This window comes from Thamnophis sirtalis, unplaced genomic scaffold, assembly GCF_051295495.1.
Source record: "Thamnophis sirtalis isolate CommonGarterSnake01/CBP01778 unplaced genomic scaffold, rThaSir2_p1.2 scaffold_1, whole genome shotgun sequence".
Lineage (NCBI taxonomy): Eukaryota > Metazoa > Chordata > Lepidosauria > Squamata > Natricidae > Thamnophis > Thamnophis sirtalis.
Genome location: NW_028261381.1, coordinates 130,888,127 through 130,908,536, shown reverse-complemented (window position 1 = coordinate 130,908,536; position 20,410 = coordinate 130,888,127). Strand labels below are relative to the sequence as shown.

Genomic DNA, 20,410 nt, shown 5'->3' with positions numbered 1-20,410 from the left:
GGGCTGAGATACTTCTGTTCAACAACTTGGCATTTATGCTTGAGATAGCATAAAGTTAAGGCTCTTCGAACAAGTGGATGAAAGGAAGGAGTGATTGGATAAAGTCAGAGCAGGATGAGAACATGAGGGGTTACATCAAGAATAAGTGGCTGCAGCACCAGGTTTGGATTTTTTTCCTGTGTGTGATTTTAGCTTTATGTAGTGTTTTTGATTGGTTCAAAATTGGGAAAAGAGTTAGACAAGACTCTGCTATTGTTCTGCCTATTTAACTTATATGCAGAGCACATCATGAGAAAGGTGGGGCTAGATGAATCAAAAGTTGGAATTAAGATTGCCGGGAGAAATATCAACAACCTCAGATATGCAGATGATGCCACTCTAATGGCAGAAAGTGAAGAGGAACTAAAGAGTCTCTTGATGCAGGTAAAGAAGGAGAGTGCAAAAGATGGCTTGAAACTCAACATTAAGAAAACTAAGATCATGGCATCCGACCCTTTCAATTCCTGGCAAATAGATGGGGAAGAAATGGAGGTAGTAACAGATTTTATTTTCCTGGGTTCCAAGATCACCGCAGATGGGGACTGCACCCAAGAAAATAAAAGATGCTTGCTCCTGGGAAGGAAAGCTATGACAAATCTAGACAGCATTCTAAAAAGCAGAGACATCACCCTGCCAACAAAAGTGTATAGTCAAGGCTATGGTTTTCCCAGTTGCAATGTATGGCTGTGAAAGTTGGACCATAAGGAAGGCTGAGCGCCAAAGAATTGAACCTTTGAACTATGGTGCTGGAGAAGATTCCTGCGAGTTCCTTGGACTGCAAGCAATCAAACCTGTCAGTCCTAGAGGAGATCAACCCTGGCTGCTCTTTAGAAGGCCATATCCTGAAGATGAAACTCAAATACTTTGGCCACCTAATGAGAAGCAAAAACTCACTGGAGAAGAGCCTAATTCTGGGAATGATTAAGGGCAAAAGAAGAAGGGGATGACAGAGAATGAGGTGGCTGGATGGAGTCACCAAAGCAGTAGGCGTGAGCGTAAATGGACTCCAGAGGATGGTAGAGGACAGGAAGGCCTGAAGGAACATTGTCCATGGGGTTGCAATGGGTTGGACACAACTTCGTAACAAACAACAACAAAATGTTTTTAATGTTGGGATATGTTGGGATGTGATCCCCTTTTCGAGTTGTAAGCCGCCCTGAGTCCCCCCAGGGAAAAGGGCGGCATATAAATAAATTACTCTAATTTAGATGGGTCGCTATAGAAATGCGATAAACAAACAAACAAATGAATAACTTAGTTCTAGAGAAAAAATGCACTCTCTCTAAAAGATCAACTTCGTAGTTTTGGAATGTTTCTAGAGCAAAGTCTTCCTTTAGTATCCTCTGTACTACAAAGTTCCTTTTCAAACCTTAGACCAGAATAGGAGTTGAAGATCACACCTCTTAAAGTTCCCAGGTTTGAGAAACACACCTTAGACCATATATAGCTTTCAGTTTTACCTTAAGAGAGATAATTCTGCCATAGTAATCCTGTGCATTGGAAATTTATACCAAACAATGCTTGGAAAATTTCGCAAATACACAATATTGAAGCAAGTGTAAGGAACTGGATGATGCCTGCAAGTACTGTACCACTTTTACATGATGCTCACTGGTCCCATATTTTTTTAAAAATTACCTTGACATATAGCTAAAAAATCATAAAGTCCTTCATAAATTGGGTCTATAGTATCAGAAAGAACACCTCTTTCAGTTTGTTATCCTCGGAGGCTGTGATCCAGTTAGCTGATTGCTATCTGTTATTTTCATTCTGGTATTCAAACAATTATTATTTTCCATGTTGTCTCATAGCAACCTTCCCACAAAATGAGAATGATGTCTGCTATCAGGCTCATAGTTAAGACAACATGACCCAGATTAAGAGGTAGGAATAAGGAAGGGACATGAAGGGGCCAGATCTTAAAAGGTCAGAGCAAATTTTAAGCCAAATTTGGATCTTCCATAGCTGGTATTTTGGCTCAAGTGTTAGTCACTTGTTCCTTATTTCCGGTCAAACTTCTGTACAATAGAAGTACTGCCACTCCGCTCCCCAGGCCTACAGAAATTGTCACTAGATTTGAATGTTCTAGGAAGTAGGGATGAAATGGTTTCCCTGCTCTTACTCCAGGTGACGTAAGATTTAAACATAGGATTTTAGGTGGTAGATAGCATCAAACCTTTTGATAATAAATAGCTAAATCTACAACAAACCTGTTAAAAAAAGCAAGTCAAGAAAGTAAATATAAAGTCTATACTTCTGGGAAATAGAGCCTTTAACGAGTTTTATGGCATTAGTCCAGGTTACTTGAGGGACCGTCTCACCCATTGGGATTAGTCCGTACCACTCGTGGTGGCAGAGGAGGCATGCTGCGGGTCCCGTCAGCCTGATTATTCTGTCTGGCAAGATCCAGGAGAGGAATTTTATAACTAAACAAGCAATTAAATAAATAGTTGTAAATCCAGATCATGTGACCATCGTTAGATGCAGTGATGCTGCAATAGCCACAGTTTGCAGATATAACTGGTGCAAAGATCCATAAAATTTCAATTACATGAGAACCTGAACAGATTCTTTATGTTAACGCCTTTGAGGTATCTTGATTCAAAAATTGTTATTCTGTGATGCACCCGTTTGTCCAATTGAAATTGGACTGGTCCATGCACCAGTTGAAGTTGAATGGAAGCTGCCTGGCAAAAGTTACCATCTGCCATTTAGTTGTGAGTCCAAGAGAACTTCTAACTCATAAACCTACTCTTTATGTGATAGTGACTTTGTCCAGAATAATTCCCAGAACAGATGTTACAAGTTGTCACAATGTTTATTGATAATAAATGTCTTGGTAGTATTTAATCCAGTGTTGTTTTGCACTAGCCAGTCACTGGCTCATTTAACTCCTTAATACTTTGACACATGGAGCTGATTAACTTCATCTATCACATTAATCTATAATTTGGTTGTTTTAGCTTGTCTTATTAATCCAACCTTGTTCTTAGTTCACAAAACATGGCAAAACTAATTTTGATTTGCTACAATATGACAACCCATTCAGTAATTGAGACATTTTTATAGATGTTATAGCTCTGTGTATTGTTGTGCATAAGAACATTTCATTCTAGACTCTTTGATGAGCTGGCATACATATAAGTGTAATATACAAATAGCATTCTGTTTAAGGAGTAGAATATCATTGGTATAAATATGTCTTGTAGCGATGTAAATGTGAGGATTAAGTTGTGATGAAAAATAAATTTTGATTTATCTTTATTAAAATATTTATAGATGGCCTTAAGTCATAAGACTCTCAAGATGATATAAAGGACATTTTTAAACATTTTTAAGTAACAACTTTAAAAACAGAACTAAAATCTCTAATGAAATTAAAGTAGATAACAGTTCTTAAAAGACCAAAGGAGCAGAAAAGAAATGATTTTTCCTTCTAGCAGAAGTGGAGCAATGGAGAGGCTAATCTACCATCTCAAGATTCATTAAAAAGTTGGATTTGCACATGGCTTTTCTATCTTGATAAAATTATGAAATAAAGACCTTAAAAGGCTGTTTCCTAAGCATACAAATCACTGTTGGCAGCATATGAAGAATTTAGCTGTGCAATGTAATGAGAAGAATTTCTAATTCATTCGGTACAAAGAGATCTGATCAAAATGAGTGTATCCAACTTAACTCCTGCAGAAGAATGAGAGCTTATCTTTGGAACTTTGGAAAGTTTTAAATACATCCCAGAATTGTTACCAAGTAATGCTTGCTCAGCGTATCTTCTGAAATGCACAGGTATTCAGGACCGTGTGAATAAGTATTCTGAATCACAAAGCATGTTGTAATTCATACCTTTTTGACAGCCTCAGCAGTGTTTTACAGATATACTGTAAGCTGTATTACTTCATCAGATCCAAGTTATAATATACTAATGAACAATCTATTTTCAGCCTATGCTGTTCCAGTTTGTTACAGAACCAGCATATATAGGATAAAGGAATCTCTTCTGTGAAATGTGTTGATTTGATTCTACTTGTATATATTTAGGAGATTTACAGAAAACCTTTGGAGACAAATAGCTATTTGTGACATGTGCTATAGATTCCCATGTCATCAAACCTTACAATGGTCTGTGAAAATCTCATTGCTTTCGCATTTGGGAATTTGTCTGCTGACTGTCATGTTTTTTCAGTGTCTGACACAAACCACAAAGAGTAACCTTCCTTCTAAAATGTTGTTTTTACTTTTGCCCTATAACTTTCCCACTGTAATCTCTGATCAAGAGATTGAAGCCAAGGGTGGCCTAACCACTTGAGTTATCCTGTTATGTACCAATTAGTGGCAGTGACCAAGGTGTCTAAATTATGCACAGGAATTAAAATATTGAAAGCAAACTAGTAGCAAGGGCTCTATTTTGTGGATTGTAGGATTGTTTAACATTTGATTCTGTAATTTCTAGACATTTTAAGTTAGCCTAGGGTGGATTTAAAATTTTAAAAAGGAACAACTGAAGCACATGTGATTTATTTAAACCACTGCTTAAACAAGAGATTGTTATAGCAGTACTTGTTTTGTAATGTTGCTTTTTATTTTATAATAAAATAGGAAAAGTGCTGAAAATTGTTTTTTGATCGCTGTGCAGAGATTGTCTTTCTCAATATTTAGTCAATTTATTTTTGCACTCAAGATTTTAATCTAATTTTGTATGGCTGGTGTACGATTTGACCTGCGTTTTGCTGTGAATATATAGAAAGGCTATCCATGTTTAATGATTAATAAGGATTATTTCTCAGCTGAGTTGTTTTTTACGATTTTCTAGTATCTAAGTAAAGAGAAGATTATTTATTTGTTTCTTTATATTGGGGGAAATTGCCAATGTACTTGGAAAGCTGTAATTCTACTTCATAAAGAATGAAAAAAGACACAGCAAAGGAAGAAGGTGCTGTCATTCAGCATTTCTTGTTGGAATAAATACCTTGACCCCAATATGAAAAAAAAATCAGAACTCAGAACTCAGTCTTACATTATAGACTATGTTCCTTAAATATCTTAAGTGAAATATCACATAGGTCTGCAGTGAATTTGTTCTCTGATTACAGTATTTACATTCATTGTAATGTGGCTGTGGAACACATTTGTCCAGCATTGGGGCCAAGGCTTTTGAATGTTTTCTTATTACAAGATATTTTTAGGGACATTATCCATAAGTTTGGTAAAGATGGAAAATTTACTCATGCAACCAATCTCTTAATGAGGAGACTGTATCTTCCCTCTACAGTAATAGTCAATGCATGTAAAATTACATATTTTAATATTTTTTGTGTGTGTCAAGGCTCAGTATAGCAGAATATTTTTATTTATAGTTGTATATGAAAAATCCAGGAATATCAACAACAATTTATTAAACTTGCATGCTACCTGATTATCAATGGCTCTGAGTATGCAGGAACACTCGCACTCACATAAACACACAATAAATGTGTGCACACATTTATTTTCAAATGGAATAATAAGCAAACATTTTCCTCTGTGTTCATAATTTATTTTCTGGTTTTTTTTTTCATGCTGTGTGTTGTGTTGAATTCAGGCTATACTTCCTTTCAAGTAAATAGAGTAATAACTCTCTCTCTAATTTGCTATTTTGGCCAATCATAGTGATGTACCAAAGCTAAAACTGTTTCTTTGTTCTTTAAATTCAGTAGGATTTAGCTATTCAGAAATATCTTCCCTATCTCTTATTTGTAAACATGTAAATTCAAACAATCCAGATTTGCAACCTAACAATCCATTGCATTTTTAAAAATGTCTTCATCTTTCTCTTCCATTTCATATACAACTAGCTGAATACCCGTGCTCCACTATGAAACTATGTGATCGGGCTTGATAAATCGACACTTACAGCTTGAAAATTAATGAGTAGTTATCATCGACCTCTCCTCTCCCCTTCTCTCCCTCAGGCTCCTCTCCAAACTCCCAGCCAGCAGAGCGAATGAGTCACGTGCTGGCCACCCCCACATCTAAGTTTTCAGGTTGGGAGGGGGAGAAGACCGTCTAACTCCTTAGCATCAAAGCGTGTTAATAATAATAATATACAAAATACTAATGCTCTGATGGTCATTTCAAAAAGCACCTAGAAGCCGAGAGGAACATGTGTGCCAAATTTCAAGTTTGTAAGCTTTATGGTTCTGGAGATTTCATGATTCCTGCGTGAGTGTTTTCGCGCTTATATATGTAGATAACTTCCTTGCTAACAAGGAAATCTCATCTTTGGTTCACAGGAATAGGCTTACCATACTATCTCAATGCAAGTCTTTACTATTCCCAAATTGTGCAGAATCAAGGCTTTCCCAAATATAATCACAGTACTTTAACAAAATTCATTAGCAGATTAGATGTTGTTTTCATTTCTGATTAAACCATAATATGTACTTATCCTTTAGACTGAAAATCCATCTACTTTTATGATTTCTAAAAAAATGAGGATTAAAAGAAGACATGGGCTTGGAATGGGGGAAATGCAGTATGTTAGTACCTTGAGCATAGTGTTCTGGATGCTAGATGCTGCTTTTTGTGGCAATTGCAAGTCAGATAGAGAAAAGTTCTGATTAATTGATTGACTTCAATTAAAGAACAATTGCTTAAAGGATATTCAATATGTTAGAAGCCAACAGTCTTTCAAGAACTAGTTCTGCAAAAAGCAGGGAAAATAAATTAAAATCTCTAAATGCCCAATTCATTTTCACCTCTTTAACTGTCTGAATAATTCAAATCCACAACTAAAAGTGACACTATGTTTTTATTCATGGGTGTGAATGTGTGAGTAAATTAAAATTATAACTGAGGAAGCAAATTGATATGATCGTGTCAGACATGAAACAAGATTTTCAATGGAAAAATTGACAATTTGATTACTGTTTATAGAAAGAGACTGAGAAGAAAACACTCAACTAAAACTGGGTGATTGCCTACACTGGCTTTTAAATGAATAAGCTTAATTGTTAGGGCATCACAGTGGTATAAATGGAAGAACAAGATGTGTCACTTGTTACTACTGTCTAATGCTCAGCAAATAAGTGCAATATTATACATATAACCTACCAATATGAATACGTCTATTTATAAATGGCACAACTGTCACTGATTTGAGTTCTATTATTATTTTTGAGTTATTTACCTGAGATTGTGTGGTTGTGTTCCAAAATGTTTTTAGTTTGTAAGAGAATCAGTAGCATTATCAGGTCATAAGGCATATTCTTAGCCTCATCCTAAAATGTTTTTTTTTATACAGATCTACTGGAAAAGACTATCAGGAAGGAAGAAGAAATATGTACACTTCAGGTATTTTCATGAATTGGATTGTACTCAGTGGTGAGATTAAAATAATTTAACAACTGGTTCTGTGCCCTAATGACCGGTTGGATGGGCATGGGTGGGTGGGTGTGGACAAGGGGCATGACAGCACTCAGCCTCCTGCAGCACTCTGCTAGTCAATTACAAGCGGGGGTTACTTACAAAATGTGGACTTCGTTGTATGACATCCAGATCCATCAAGCAATGAGTGTGGACTGCAAAGAAAATACACTTTGTTATGATGAAATATCCCCAAAGTCAAATGTATACTAAATGTAGACTTTTAGCTACACATCTTCCCAGCAAACAGCAAATTTTGAAGCTCCAGGTAAAGAGGATTCATTTTAGGATGAGTAACCAACCAACTTTGCATGTTGGAGGTTCCTAAAGGAATGCTGGGAAACTCTGTAACATTTAAGGGAGGAGTGCAGAATAGCCCTTCTCTGCCTGAGTCTATAGATACCTGGCACCAATCAAAACACTGTTTGTGAAGCAACTGATCAACACAGTCAAGATAAACCACTAGTATAAAAAAATAAGAGCAAACTCCACTCCCTTCTAGTACTGATGATATTACCTAGTTTGGAAATGAAACATCTGCAAGAAAACCATCCAGCTCAGAGAGCACCAAAGATCCAACAGTTCAACCCTGAGCTACAAATATTCTCTTCTATCAATAAACACTTTTTTGTTTAGAGGGACTCAGAGCCTGCCTTTAAGAGATGGCTCCCAGTGGATTTCATTCTAAATTAGAATAGAATAGAATAGAATAGCAGTTGGAAGGGACCTTGGAGGTCTTCTAGTCCAACCCCCTGCTTAGGCAGTAAACCCTGTATCACTTCAGACAAATGGATATCCAACTTCATCTTAAAAACTTCCAGTGTTGGAGCATTCACAACATCTGGAGGAAAGTTGTTCCACTGATTAATTGTTCTAACTGTCAGGAAATTTCTCCTTGCTTCTCTCCTTGATTAGTTTCCACCCATTGCTTCTTGTTCTACCCTCAGGTGCCTTGGAGAATAGTTTGACTCCCTCTTCTTTGTGGCAACCCCTGAGATATTGGAACACTGCTATCATGTGTTCCCTAGTTCTTTTCATTAAACTAGACATACCCAATTCCTGCAACCGTTCTTCATATGTTTTAGCCTCCAGATGCCTCCTTCCAACTTGGAAGGTCTGACTGAACCTTTTTTAAATTGGTAGTCACATGGTCTTCTTTTGTTGCTCTGCAAACAGGAGAATGGAGCTGGAAAGTAGGTTAGTGAGGGAATGGTAGTTGCTCTGGAATGGGGTGGAAGTAAGGAATTTGCATTGTTGGGGGCAATATGCTGACTCTAAACCGTTAGAGAGGGCTGTAAAGCACAGTAAAGCGGTATATAAGTCAAAGTGCTATTGCTATTATGATGGCTCTGGAATGGGGTAGAAGTGAGGACTTAAAAACTGAACTTAAAAAAGTTTAGTCAGACCCGTCCAACTTTTGGGGGAGAAAAAGAACAAAGAGCAGAGGAGAACGGAGCTGGAAAGCAGGTTGCTCTGGGATGGGGTAGAACTGAAGATTTTGCATTATGATGGCTCTGGCATGGGGTGGAAGTGAGGATTTTGCATTATAATGCAAAGTCCTCACTTCCTTCCCATCCCAAAGCAACGATAATGCAAAATTCTCACTTCCGTGTGATTACCAGTTTAAAAAGAATTCAGTCAGACCTTCCAACTTCTCAGGGGAAAAAGATCTCATGAAGTTGGAAGGTCTAACTGAACTGACTGATCAGCCTTCCAGCTCATTGGTGCAGCCAATCTTTTGCTGCCTCCCAGCTGATCAGCGTGGCTACCAGTCATGCCCCTACATCCTCCCCCCCACCGAATGGCAAGCCCGGTGTGTGGGGTGGGGCCAGCCAGTGGAAACAACCAGTTTGCTGAACTACGCAAAAAAGTAACAACAGATTCGGCCAAATCGGTGCGAACCAGATGAATCCCACTACTGACTGTACTGTGATGCCTATTAATAGGAGGTAGAATGTAAGGCTTAGTAATATAATGTACCCCCCTGTAACCATCTAATTCAAAGTCATATCTTAATATATGCTACTTGGAACTAAAAACCCAGGATTACATTAGTTATCTGAATGTTTCCGAGCCCAGATTTAATTCCCTAGCCTAAGAGCCTGATGATATTTTTTAAAACAACATGTCTGAGCTAGATGGTACTTCCCCACATCCTACCTTTTAACCTTTACAGATTAAACTATGACTACCCCACAATACTTGTTTCACAAAGTGTTTCATTGTGGTTTGACAATGATGGCTCAGCACTTGGACTGGGTGAGTATTGGTTTCTGGTTGGAAGCCAATAATTATATAATAAAGCCAACTTAAGCAGCTTGTAGAATTTCCCATGTGTTTTTTAGAGTTTGCTGTTGTCTATATCTATATCTGAGACCACAACTGAAATTTAGGTTGTTTTCCTGCGGCCTTTGGGTAATGGATCCAACCCATCAACAAAATGAGATTCTACCCCCCCCTCCACATACACATATACATAACCAAAGCTGTATGTAATTTGTTTATTTTGGAAATTCACACACATTTACACACACACACACACACACACACACACACACACACACAGAGTTGTATTGACATGTTAAGAACAGAACAGACAACATTGCTTCTGAAAAAAAAACTAAAAATCATTTCTTTAAAATATACGAATATAATATTAATACACTGTTTTCTGGCAGTAAGAAAAATTTCCATAGCATTTTTTAAAAATCTAGAAGATTGTTTTTGCTTTCAAAATCACTCTTTCTAGCAAGTTTCCATATTTATTTCTCTAATAGCTGCATAAAGTTATATTTTAACTCTTTGCATTTTCTTAAACATTAGTAAAATGTATTTGTAAAGGTTGAATTGTAAACTGAGAATTTCAGTAATCATTTTTTTTCTTTCCTTTGACTTATACGTGTCACCATTTTATCAACACAGTTGAAGTTGTATTCAAGCAATCTGTCTTGTACCTTTGGTTTTTCCTGCCCTGGTGTAAAACCTGGTTTTTCTCTACATTAAATTTCATTTTGTTGGCTAGGGTTCAAGTCTGTCAAGATCTTTTTGGATCCTGAGCTTGCCTTCTGAGATATTGGCTATTCCTGCCAGTTTAGTGTCATCTGCAAATTTGATGAGTTCCCTTTATATTCCCTCATCTAAGTCATTTATGAAGGTATTAAAGAATACTGGGCCTCGTGGCACGACAAAACCGCGGTCCACTAAAGCGCGCCCGATTAAAGCGCGTCGCTGACGTCATCAGCAGCGCGACAACAACGACTGCGGAGAAAAAAGGGCGCTTTAAAAAGCGCTTTTAAAGCAAGCCGATTCACGTTAAGGTAAGGGTTAGGGTTAGGGTTAGGGTTAGGTTAAGGGTTAGGGTTAGGTTTAGGGTTACGTTAAGCGTTAGGGTTAGGTTTAGGGTTAGGTTAAGGGTTAGCGTTAGGTTTAGCGTTAGGTTAAGGGTTAGGTTTAGGGTTAGGTTAAGGGTTAGGTTTAGGGTTAGGTTTTGGGAGGTTAGGTTTAGGTTTACGCGTTAATTTTAGCTTTACCACTCACAGTGTGCTTTTTTCGTCGCGCTGTGATGACGTCAGGTACGCGGTTTCGTCGAGCGCGCTTTAGTCGACCGCGGTTTTGTGGTGGAACCACTGGGCCTAAGACGGAACCTTGTGGTATCTCACTGCTTATTTCCCTCCATTCCGATGTAGTACCATTAAGGACTATCATTAAGTAAAAGTCTGTGGAGATTCTCAGTTTCCTTTGGGACATACTTGTTGAGTACGGTTTGTCAGTCGGTTATGAATCCATCTGGTGGTGATGCTGTCTATCCCACATTTTTTAAGCTTACCAAGAACTAGGTTATGATCTACTTTGTCAAATGCCTCGCCGAAATCTAAATATACTATGTGTACAGCATTTTGCTGGTCTACTGATTTAGTCACTTTGTCAAAGAATGAAATAAGATTGGTTTTGCATGATCTGCTTTTAATAAACCTGTGCTAGCTACTAATTATAACTTTATTTGTTTCTAGATGTTCACAGATTTATTTTTTTGATTATTTATTCCAATATTTTTCCAGGTCTTGATGTTAGGCTGATTGATCTGTAGTTTCCTGGGTTTGTTTGTTCTTTTCCAATCCTCTGGTAGTTCCCAGGTGCTCCAAGATTTTTTAAAGATATGATGCAATGGTTCTGAGATTATACCTACCAGCTACTTCAGAACTCTGGGATGCAATCCATCAGGTCCCAGTTATTTATATTTGTCAAGTTAGACAGATGTTCTCTTTCCATTTTTTGCTTATTTTAATTTTTAGTTCTACTCTGTCTTTTACAGTTATGTTTTTGATATTTTGGCAATAGTTTTTTTGTGTGTGAAGACTGATGCAAAGAATGAGTTAAGCAGTTCTGTTTTCTCTCTGTTGCTTGTTACTTCCTTGCCATCTTTTTTCTTTAGTGGACCGATTGCTTCCTTGACTTTTTTGTTGTTATTTATATGTTGAAAAAAACTGTATTGTCTTTATCTTTATTATTATTTAGTATATTTAAACTGATACTTTTAAAAATTAAAAGAGGATCAAATATCCCATTTTAATTTGATTTTCATAAGCTGTGTCTTACTTTTGACTTCATGTGATCTGTCTCCTAGATAATTTATTATACTCAAAGTTATTTTCTGAATCTCTTCCAAGCTATTAACAGACCTCTTACCCAGAACTGTATCCAGGCTTCCTTCTGAGGTCTTATGAACACTGGATACAGCCACTATAATTACTTCCCAAATTTTGAAAGCAATATAAGCTGCAGTGGTGTTTAGTTTTTTTCCATTCTAGCACATAGTCATAATGTTATTCTTTCTAACCTCTAAATCAGACAGACAGATGGACAGACTGACTGAATGAATGAATCAAGGTCACTCAAACTGCAAGGATATATAATATATACTTTTATTTTGTTGTGTATAGATTGAGCATGCATTTATTGAGCTATGTATGCAAGATTATGTGCAGTCATAACATTGTAAATATAAGAGCTAATGTGCCAATTTCAGGTATTGGTAGTATAGTCTTGAATCTTACAACTTTAACACAGGACTTGTTCCTAGAAAATATATTGTATGTAGCTCTGGTTTGCAGTCCTTGGTGCTCTCTGGGCTTGGTTGCTTGCTTACAGATGTTTTATTACCCAACTACATAGCATCATCAGTGCTAGTGAATGTGGGGTTTGCTCCCTATTTATCTACAGTAGCTTGCTGGTCCAGGGTTAGTGGCAGTGTGGTTTTCTTCTTGGTAATTCAAGCAAACAACTGTCTTTATGTAGTCCAAGGAAACAACCAAGATTAGAGAGCACCAAGGATTCCACAGAGATTGTAGAATGTGTTTTGTTGGTATTTTTATTGTTTAAGGATGGGTGGACTTCAGTCTTGCAGGAATTTTTGTTGTGGTGGTTAGAAGATTGAGGTCTGATATTAATGTTCAGATGCAGAATAAAGGTAGAAGGGAATAAATCTACTCCATTCCCCTTTAATAGTCATCCATCAGATATGAGAAAAGAAACTAAGAACTTTATTCAATAACTTCAAGAATTGGTATCTAGATGTTCTTGTTTTCCTTTTCATGTTATAATTCCATCACAAGAACTATTGTAACTCTATTTTATTGATAAAGGATATAACAAAAAAATCTTGAAACCTTAACAGAGTTTTCTTTCCCCACTACTTCTTCTTCTTCTTGTGCCATATCCATCATCGGATGTTGGCAATCCTATTTTTGTCAACAGCCACAAGAAAAAGTGCTGCTGAGTTTTGTCCAAATCAATCCCTTAGGTTTAGAAGCCATGATGTTCTTCTGCCTTCAGTCTTTCCCTGGAGGATTAAGTGAAGGATGCCGCATTTTTTTCGGTGTGTTGTATCAATGTCCAAAATATTCTAACTTTCACTTTTTAATGGCTTTGATGATTTCCCTTTGTTTCCCAGGCGGCTTATCACCTCCTTATTTGTGATTTTGTCAACCCAGTTTATACGTAACAGCAATCTGTAAATCCACATTTCAACTGCTTTTAGTTTCTTCAAGTGGTTTTCTGTCAGAGACAAACTCTCTACTCCTTAGACCAGGATAGAAAAGATGTAACATCTGACAAGCCTGACTTTCAGACTTACGTTTATGTCATGGCTGCAGAAGACCTTTTTCATTTTGAAGAATACTGTTCAAGCTTTCTCTACCCTTGTCTTTACTTCACTGATCATGTCCCAGCTTTCATGTAAATTAAAACCGAGGTACGTGAACTTTCAATTTTTTCTAGTTGTATTCCTTCCAAATTTATCAGTGGTAAATTAATGGGTTCTTTGCTGATGACCATGATCTTGGTTTTGAGGTGTTAAGTTTAAGCCATATTTTTCAGATATTTCTGAAACTCTGTTGATGAGGAGCTGAAGGTCTTCATGCTTACTGGCAAGCAGAACTGTACATCAGCATATTTTAAATTGTTGATCTGAGAAGCATTTACTTTGAGGCCAGCATCAATGCTTCATTGAAAATTGACTCAGAGTAGATATTAAACAATGGAGACAGAATACAGCCCTGCCTGACCCCTCTTCATATTTCTGCATCATCTGAGTATTTTTGGCCTACTCTCACATTTGCTACCTGATGCCAATATAGATTCTTTATTATTCGGATGTCTTTGCCATCTAGTCCCACTTGTTTCAGGATTTGTAGTAGTTTGCTGTGTCTTATTTTATCAAATGCTTTTTTCAAAATTGATGAAGCACATGTACACACTGTGACTGACATCTCTACAGCACTGTACAAGAACTTGAATGCTGAATCCCCCAGTTATACCAAAGAGAATCAAGGCGGAACATTTTAGAGTTCCTTTCTCCTTCCTTCCATTCAAAGCTAAGATGCCATTTGCAGCTATTAATTTCCTTATTTAAAGCTGCCTCCATGCTTTTCCACGCAAATTCTGCTGAGTTTAAAACCCATACTTTCCTGCTGAAGTGTGGAACACAAATAACTTAAATAAATAAATAACATATAGCCACAACTGTAAGTGGTAACCATGCGGAAGCAAATCCCATTTCCTTGTCAATGCAACGTGAAGTAAAATGCATCTCTGACATATTAACAATATTTAGGATAGGTACAGCCAAATATTGTTAGTACAATTTCACTGTTTGGTGAAGAGGATTCACTCCAGCAGAGTCTAGTTGGAACATTTTGTTTTCTCTGAAGACAAAAAAAAGTAAACTTGAACCAAGTGTCAAGGAGAAAACTTTTTCGGTTCAAGCCTAGAGACTTGAAGATAAATATCCGTTAATTATAATTTGAAACCCAAGAACTATACAAGTTGGGAAAAGGTATTCTGTGAAAAGAATAATCTTACATTGTCTAAGTTGAGTGAATAATGAGTCTTTTAATACCTACTTTCACTGATTGTAGGCAAGATAAAATGAGTTTTGCCCTATAATGTTAGTGTTCACCATGCCACCAAAGGGTAAGTAGAGTTATTCAGCCAATTAGGAGAGCAGTTCTCAATTTACTACACTGTAAGATCTCAGGAGAATAAAAGAACTTGAACTTATTAAAGCGCACAGTTTTTATTTAAGTTTCAGTGATCATTAAGTTTTATTACTTTGCTTTCTCAGAACTGAGCAACTGAATTTTAAGCTCAAATTTATAGCAAAATAAAACCGGCAAATAGGATGCTCAGAGAATAATTTATATACCTGTGAAAAGACAACAACTTACTTGGTTTGTGATCACCATATAGAACAAAAATAGATTTTCAATGGCACTTCAGTTCATTGAGATAATAAGAGTAGTGTTGCTATGAATAAAAGTAGAAAATTGTGCCCTAAAAATAAAATATTTTGGTGCTCTTCAGTGTTACCCCTAGTGCAGAGATGGCAAATCCTTTTTGGCTTCCGTGCCAAAAGTGAGGGAAGCGCAGGGGGGTTGTGCACAGGCGTGCCACACTCATAATTCTTTGTGCACGACCTCAGTGCACATGCACACATGACCAGCACTCCTCCCCCATTTTGGCATGCTTTTTTCACCCTCTCCAGGCTCCAGAGGCTTTACAGGAGCCTGGGGAGGGCGAAAACAGTCTCCCTTGCCACCCCAGCTTCAGGAACTTCCCTGAAGCCTCCGGAGCGTGAAAAACCACCCCTACTGGCAAACCAGAAGTTCGGAAATGGACTTCCGGTTTGCTCGTAGGGCTGGTTTTAGCTCTCCGGAGGCTTCAGAGAAGCTCCTGAAGGCTCTGGAGGGCCTCCGGGCCTCTAGAGGGCCTTCAAAGAAGCCTCTGGAGAGCAAAAAAATGGCATCAAATGGCCGAAATCAGCTGGCCAGTATGCACATGACCAGCTGACAGGGCAACGTCTTGCGTGCCCTGACAAATGGCTCCGCACACCACCTGTGGCACGTGTGCCATAGGTTCGCCATCATGGTCCTAGTGGAAGACAGGAGGCAAATGAGTCACAAAGCCAAGAAGGCAACTCAATCACATAAGATTTATAACCATGCTCAGAGAGGGACAATTTGAAGTATTTTTTTCTGAAAACCCATATTTTATATAAAGACTGCTTAAAAGTCAATTTTGAACATGCCCAATTAAGCAGTCAAAGAACTAGTGTTGGGATGGATCTTCTCAGAAACAGTTTGATGATACTATAACCACATTCATTGCTGTTAAAAAACTCCCTTTTTAGGTAAATATGAAAATCCATATCACATTTTCACCTCTTGTGTTTTTGGGCCAGATGTTGAGAGTTTAGAGTAGCCTTAGTCTGTTAAGTGACCTCAAGATGCTATATTGGCCTCAGCACTGCCCTGGATTTCCAGCTAAAGTCTGTGCTGTCTGGGATTTCCAATTAAAAGTCTGTGCTGTCTGGGAAATTCAGTTCCCACACAAATGAATGGCACCACACCGGGGAAATATGACTCAAGTAATGTCTTATATTGAATACTGTGCTCTTTGTTGCTAGTATTGTGAAAGAAAAACCTAGAAAAAAATATTATATCATTGTTTTAAACTGTTTTATATATTCTTACTCTCTATGATTTTCCAATTATGATGATTGAAGTTGCATATAAGCAAGAGTAAACAAATAAAGGTACAGGGAAAATGATTTAAGTTCCTTTTTCTCCTGAACATGTTAAAAATAAATTACAAAATATTTCTATGTTTTTTAAAGGTTAAGATGAAAAAGCAGTTGATCAATTGGCGAAAATGTTTTACTAAGAAATTAACTAACAGGTGTTTGGGTAGAAACAAGCAGAGAACAAACTATTAAATTCAATCAATACATTTGTAATCTTTAACTGAAAAAAGTACTTTTCATTTTTATACTGTATATCAAAACATATTCTTATAAGGAAAGCAAGTTATATATGACACATTTTATAAATTACTTTTTACTTTACCTACAAGATTATTTTTTAACTACAAAGGGTGATTAAGAAAAGAAACACTGAGTATTTCAATTTTTCTATCAAATTCTCAAGAAATTTTACTTGTTCCCCTACAGTTTTAACAATCCCCCTATGGCTGTCTTTTAACAGCTCTGTATGAACTATAGACTATCATTTTGTAGATGTGGATGAAACCTAGATAGAGTTATGCTTTTTTAAAAAAATATTATTTTGAAAAGCAACATATTCCTATCAAATGACATTGAAGTTATCTCTGATAGCACAGAAAGAGTCCAGCAGAGGGTGCTTGAATTCTCTTCTGGATCCCAATTTTGCCTGCTTATATTTTTAAGGAAAAGAGTAACATGAATTATTTGGGGTGACCAATTGATTGTTTTAAAAAGCCAATTTTCTTTTGGATATATTATTATCAACCAAGATGAAATTTTGAGGGAGAGAAAGAGGAAAAAACCCCATATTTCTCTTTATTTAGAAATATAGTTGGTATAGCATAATTAGTATAAGTGCAAATATTTTTCCTCAACATTACAGTTAAGTCCAAGAAAAATTTAGCTTCAACTTCAATCAAATTTAACTCAGACTTTCTGTTAATTTTTTAGCCTAAGTTGATTCAGTTTATGACATTGGAAGAGAATCTTCCAAGAAGTCATTGCTCTGCATCATTTAAACAAATGACAACATACAGTAAAATTTTTGCAATATTTTGATGCTTCTTCTTATCAACGGTGTTCCATTTGGAAAGTAGTATAATCCTAGAGGAATCTATAGAGGGTGTAGAAAACTACATCCCTGTAAGGAACAATTGAAGAAACTAGATCTGCTTTGAAAAGACAAAAAAAAAAACAAGGAGAGATAACTCGATAGCAAAGTAATTTAGAATGTCACACAGAAGAAGGTCATTTTCTGTATAGTACATTGTAGCATATAGAATAATGGTCCTAGATTGTTTTCTTAAATTCTGTGGCTTTAAGGAATGATAAAACTAGACAACAGAGAATGAGATGGCTGGATGGCGTCACCGAAGCAGTAGGCGTGAGCCTAAATGGATTCAAGAGGATGGTAGACAACAGGAAAGCTTGGAAGAAAGTTGTCCATGGGGTCACGATGGGTTGGACACGACTTCGCAACTAACAACAACAAAAACTAGCTTGACAGAAAAACTAGTTACTAAGGGAGTTGGTGGGCTCTCATTTGCTGGATGTGTTCAAGCAGAGGCTGAATACAGTTTAGCTGGGGTATTTAATTTCAATTTGTATACTATGGAAGCCAATTCCAATTCTGGAATTCTACAAATACAATTTTTGTTGTCCAGTTAGTTATAAAGAAAGTTAGAATGTTTGACATTTGCTGAAAGTTTCATTCAGGAATGAGTGGGGTTGGTGAGGAGAGGAATTAATTATGCCCAAGTAGTTTCTCTCACTTGTCATGAAAGACTTTTTAACTAAAACAGTTTCTCTACCTTCTGCTGGTGTGTGTGTGTGTGTGTGTGTGTGTGTGTGTGTGTGTGTGAAATGAAAATTATGTTCTTGCACATATATTGAAAACATGAACACAGGCACATATGTACATTCATATTGAGAACTGTCTACTACTTATGACCACAATTGAATCCACAAATTCTGTTGCTAAGTAAGACAGTTGTTAAAAGAATTTTGCCCCATTTTACAACCTTTCTTGCCACAGTTGTTAAGTGAATCACTGCAGTTGTTAAGTTAGTAACTTAAAGTGAATCTGGCTTCCCCATCGACTTTGTTTGTCAGAAGTTTGCAAAAGGTGATCACATGACTCCATGACACTGCAACAGTCATAAATCTGAGTCAGTTGCAAAGCATCTGAATTTTAATCATGTGACCATAGGGATGCAGCAATGGTTGTAAGTGGGAAAATCGGTCATAAGTCACTTTTTTCAGTGAAGTTGTAACTTCAAAAAGTCACCAAACTAATGGTTGCTATGTTGAGGACTACTTGTATTCAGATTGCACTGGTACGTTTCAAATATAAATTATCTTCTGGAAAATATTTTTTCAGAGTCCAGAAAATATCACTTGACAGAATATAACCCAGTATTATCTCTGATATGCCAATATATTCTCTGTGGAGACATTAGATATATGGAAGACATATATCCTCAATTTCACCTCAATTTAATACTGAATGATGCAGACCTAACAGCAAAATTTTTAAGACTAACTCTTTTCTTATTAGGAATCTCATAATTGGATAATTATGTTAGGAGGTAAATTATTAAACAAATAAACTAATACTGTTATGGCTCATTACTGAGGAACTGAGCAAACTTTTAAAACATACACTACATCTTTATACTAATGTAATATATCTTCTTAATATATTTAATGTAGGACAGTTTTATAGGTTTATTTATTAATATGTTATTGTAAGGAAATGCTATTGAGATCTTCAATGTATTTGTGTAGGTGGATAAGACCCATATGGGTCATAAAATGTCTGAAATTTTCCTATGAATCGTACTGGCATCCATCTTCATTCATACACTCCGAAATTGTATAGTTTTTCCTAAGCATTGTCCAAAACTTGTTCATTTAGCCAATTCTTATTATGTTCTGCTTCTTTTATTCACTAATCAAAATCATATACCACCGCAGGGGGGAGATCCAACTTAAGGAAGTAGGAGGAGGAAAGGCTGAAATACTCCAATAATGCTTGAGCTTGCCTTTTAGTATAAAATTTTATTGAAAGTTTTACAAAAATCATGAAAACTAACACAAACTAATAAAAAGTTAAGGCAGAAAGAAAACAGAAGCAAAAGCACAAAAGGAATAAAAATAAATAGGAAGAAGCTTCCAAAGTCCACCTTAGAAAATGTAAGTACAGTTACGAGTATATTAAGATTACAAAGGAAAGATTAATTTTCTATTATCCAGTTTTTCTAATCATCATACCACAAATCATAACTACATTTTTTCTGTTTTATACAAAAGGTCTATAACGGGTTTCCAGTCAACCATAAATGTATGTATGTGTATGTGTATGTATGTGTATGTATGTGTATATACATATATACATATATACATATATACATATATACGTATATACGTATATACGTATATACGTATACACGTACACACGTACACACGTACACACGTACGTACACACACACACACACACACACACACACACACACACACACATATATATATCTCCAACCAAAAACGTTAATTTAGCCATCTCCTCAAGTTCCATTATCTTCACCAACTATTGCTTTGTTGTGAGTAGTAACGAAGCATTCCACTTTTGAATATATAACAGTCTCACTGCATAATGCTTGAGCATAGTCAACACCCGTGGGATGTTAAAAATAACATAAAGTTAAAAATAAAATTGGAAAAGGTGTAGATTTAAATGGGTGAATGACATGAATCTCCATTTAAGGATCTAATATATCAAGAATGGTTAAGGTTTGCCATGTTGTGCAGCATAAATAAAGTCTCTGAATAGACAAAAGTTCACAGATTACTCCAATATTGTTGAAGGAAATATTGATTATTTAAAAAAAATACTTTTAGGGAATCATAAGGACT

At 36.5% G+C, this 20,410-nt stretch overlaps 1 protein-coding gene across 5 annotated transcripts in view; it reads left to right on the top strand.

Moving 5' to 3' along the window:
* The window catches only part of CEP128 (centrosomal protein 128), a 190,554-nt gene that overhangs the window by 136,360 nt on the left and 33,784 nt on the right, over positions 1 to 20,410 (top strand). For all 5 annotated transcript variants that reach the window (XM_087725051.1, XM_087725066.1, XM_087725042.1 and 2 more), the window contains exon 19: positions 7,319 to 7,368. In XM_087725051.1, the coding sequence (XP_087581177.1) occupies positions 7,319 to 7,368 (50 nt within the window). The remainder of the gene's footprint in view (positions 1 to 7,318; positions 7,369 to 20,410) is intronic.